The sequence below is a fragment of the Atta cephalotes genome (genome assembly GCF_000143395.1).
Source record: "Atta cephalotes unplaced genomic scaffold scaffold00039, whole genome shotgun sequence".
In the NCBI taxonomy this organism is placed as follows: domain Eukaryota; kingdom Metazoa; phylum Arthropoda; class Insecta; order Hymenoptera; family Formicidae; genus Atta; species Atta cephalotes.
Window position 1 is genome coordinate 849551 of NW_012130103.1, and position 3249 is coordinate 852799.

The following is a 3249-nucleotide window of genomic DNA, read 5'->3' on the forward strand; positions in this document are numbered from 1 at the left end:
TACAGGCAATAGCAGTCTAGATATCATCTAATATTTTATCATGTACGAATTGAGAAATTCCTATAAGGATTCTAAAATCTCAGAGCATGACAAGTGTAAGAAATATTTCACTTACCTGCCGATCATTTTATTAATTTTTTTATATAGACATTCTATCGTTATAATCTATCTATTGTTATTTATCATACATTTTGATAATTGTTCTGTGAGAATAAATTTTTCTATTGAAGTTAACAAGCTAGCTAATTGAAGTTACTACATTTTATTATTACATATTTGGTAATATTATCATATTTTCAAGCGCAAATTAACATATACATATATATTTAGTGTATTTGCTATCTTCTCGTGTAAATCGGCTCCTCATCGAACTCGTATTTGTACTTGCCAAAGGGCTGATGATTGTGGATGTTGTTTGCCGCCAAATACGCGTATACGCGAGGATTTCGCGGTCCAGGCACGTAACGCCCGTATCGGGACAATACGAGGGCCAGAATGGGATTGGGTGGTGGATGTACCTTGCTATTATAACCATCGTCGTTGAGAGTATGACTTAGGAAGCGATCAAGGGCCTTGATGACTGCCGTTATATCTTGTGGTCCTCGACGATAATATGTCTCAACTTTTTCATACGGCAGTTTATCGTCATCCAATTCGTCTGTCAGATATCTGTCAAGTACTTTAACATCCTGATCCGCGAATCGAGGTACGTGACGGTGATATTCTCGGATATCTTGAGGTCCCGATAACGTTGATGTCGTCGTCATGATCGTCGTCGTCGACAGTGGCGGTGGAGGCGACGGAGATGCGTTCGGCACTTTCGCCGAAAGCCAAACGTCCTGACGAATTTTTGTAAGAAACCTCCGAGTATAGAAAAAGAAGATATGGTATAATATGTGCACGAAATGGAAATGTAATTTATTGTATATATATTTAAAAATCTTGTTTAAGGGTGTTTTTAAATCAAAATAATTTTTAATTATATTTTTTTAGCACGATATTAAAATTTAGAAATTTTAAATTTTCTTCTCCATTGCTGAAAATTGGAAATTGCGATAAATAATCTTCAACTTTGGCTTAGAAAAAATCGATGCTAAAATGGTAGAGATTTTTATATGTATTTTATATGTAAATATGTATAAATACGTAAATATATATAAATATTTACATATTATATATAAAAACTTTACATAAGTTAAAGATTATTTCCAATTTTCAACAATGAGAATTTCTTAAAAAGAAAATCTTTAAGTAAAATTTATAAATTTCAACATCGTATTAAAAAAATTAATTATTTTAATTGAAACATTTTAATAAATAATATTAAAATATCAAAATTATGTAAATATCATTTTACGTATATTCATAACTTCTTTTTCTTCTTTCACATACTTTCGTAATTACGAAAAAGAGAAATAACAACTTTAATACCTCTGAGGACCCGTTTGCGACTTTTGCTTGTAATTACTTAAAGTCGACGCGGATTGAAGTCCCATTGAATGCTCTGCGTGTAGATTTCTGGAGGACCCTAGTTTCTCCAGATTGCTGTTGATAATGTGATGCTCATCGTATTGATGATTTGGATGTTTTGGAAATGGATTGGCAGGCGGCAGATAACTATGTCGCTGACGCGATATATTTGTCGAATCCAAAGATGTCTTGGTCACCATTATAGCACTCGTCAAGCAGATACGCATCGCCTACATTCAAGTAAGGATATATTAGCCGTATTCGCATCTGTCTTCCGAAAACACATTCCCATCATGCCGTTCTGTACGGCGGCACAACGCCAAACTCATTTTAGGACCAGGGTCGATGCACCTAAACACTCTGAGCAAAAATATGAGCCTACAGCCAAGTTCATGATACCGATAGCTAATTTAGACTATTCAACTTTTTACTTTGCGATAAGAAAAATCATGCCGTTAATATGTTGAACAATAAACATAGATATATCAACTTCAAATCTTGATTAGCATTATATAAATCGTACATAATCAAAAAATGTATGTAAAATTATATTAACAACAAGTAAAAATTAAATCACACACTTATAATGAAAATTTACATAATTATCATTTTCGTATAACTCTCGTATAAAATATTTCTTACATAAATCCAATTTAATATGGACCATTTTAATTTTATTACTGAAAGTAGTGATTAATTATTTTGAGTATTAAAAGCATCCGGAAACAATTTTGCTGCAGTATTTAAAAATTTAGCTAAACACAAATCTAAAAATAATTTTCTTGGATTATCATAAATAAAATAATTGTATAGAATGTCCAAGCTAATTCTTAGGATAAAACTTTTTGCAGCATTGTTCATCATGAATTTTTCTACAATTATTTTAATGACTCAACAAAATTATTCTCAGCTCTGTATCTACCCAAATTTTTAGATGTCAGCAAAATTGTTTTTTCAGTGTTTAAAATAAGTAATTAATATGACGATCTTTCAATATTAAATTTTTATAAAGGATACATATAATTGTCACATAGAAGATATATATTTTTATTATAAATTGTATGATTTTTGTTTGTTGTTCTTATAACTTCACATATTTTCAGTTTATGGTGCACAGAGTTGTTCTATTTAAGTCAATATACAATATTTTTATTCTGTGTTTTCTACATATCAACCTCACACGCAGTCTCGTTCGAACGTATCACGAAACACAATAACTTAGATGTTTTGGAACTCTCGTTACCAGACAGACAATGCTGAGTTTCTTGGCAACGACCATCCTCCTTCTATTTTATAAAAAGAACTAAAACGGCAGCACGCACTTTGCGTGCCATTTATACAGTGTACCGTCGCGTCTGCTTAAGAGCCAAGTCTTGTTCTGGCCAGGAAATGCGTAGAGCTATGTTATTCCCTGTCTCTATTCTTTACACGCAGATTTCTACATTTTCCCCCCTTTCTCCTATGTCAAGACCGGTACGTCATTTACGCAAATTGTCAAGCGTTATTAGAAACTTTCCTTTTGTCTCCGAGAAGAAGATTGCGGGACGAATTCTGTATGACGAATAACTTTTGCTTCATTTAAATTTCTTTTGTCGTTTCTTTTTATATTGTCGGAACAGCAAACTTTTGTTATGCTGATTATAGATGCACTTTCGGATAACAAAAATATATCTTTTATCGTTCTAAAGAAAACACTTTTTATGGAAAAAGAAAAATAATTAAGACATATGGAAGCATTAATAATTATTATAAATAATATAAGTGTTAATAAAAATAGTC

At 31.8% G+C, this 3249-nt stretch overlaps 1 protein-coding gene across 1 annotated transcript; it reads right to left on the reverse strand.

Moving 5' to 3' along the window:
- Nucleotides 1-338: 338 nt before the first annotated feature.
- LOC105621998 lies at nucleotides 339-2749 on the reverse strand. The gene is made up of 3 exons (XM_012203430.1): nucleotides 2714-2749; nucleotides 1432-1700; nucleotides 339-861 (listed from the first exon to the last, which is right to left on the reverse strand). The coding sequence occupies exons 1-3, from the start codon at nucleotides 2747-2749 to the stop codon at nucleotides 339-341; spliced, it is 828 nt and encodes a 275-aa protein (XP_012058820.1).
- Between the last annotated feature and the right edge of the window lie 500 nt (nucleotides 2750-3249).

Excerpts from the sequence above, each read along its gene's own strand:
- LOC105621998 (XM_012203430.1), bottom strand. The coding sequence starts at position 2,749 with ATGGTCGTTGCCAAGAAACTCAGCATTGTCTGTCTG. Across the intron at positions 1,701-2,713 it reads AACTCAGCATTGTCTGTCTG|GCGATGCGTATCTGCTTGAC; the intron begins GTAACGAGAGTT and ends ACTTGAATGTAG. Across the intron at positions 862-1,431 it reads TCGCAAACGGGTCCTCAGAG|GTTTCTTACAAAAATTCGTC; the intron begins GTATTAAAGTTG and ends CTATACTCGGAG.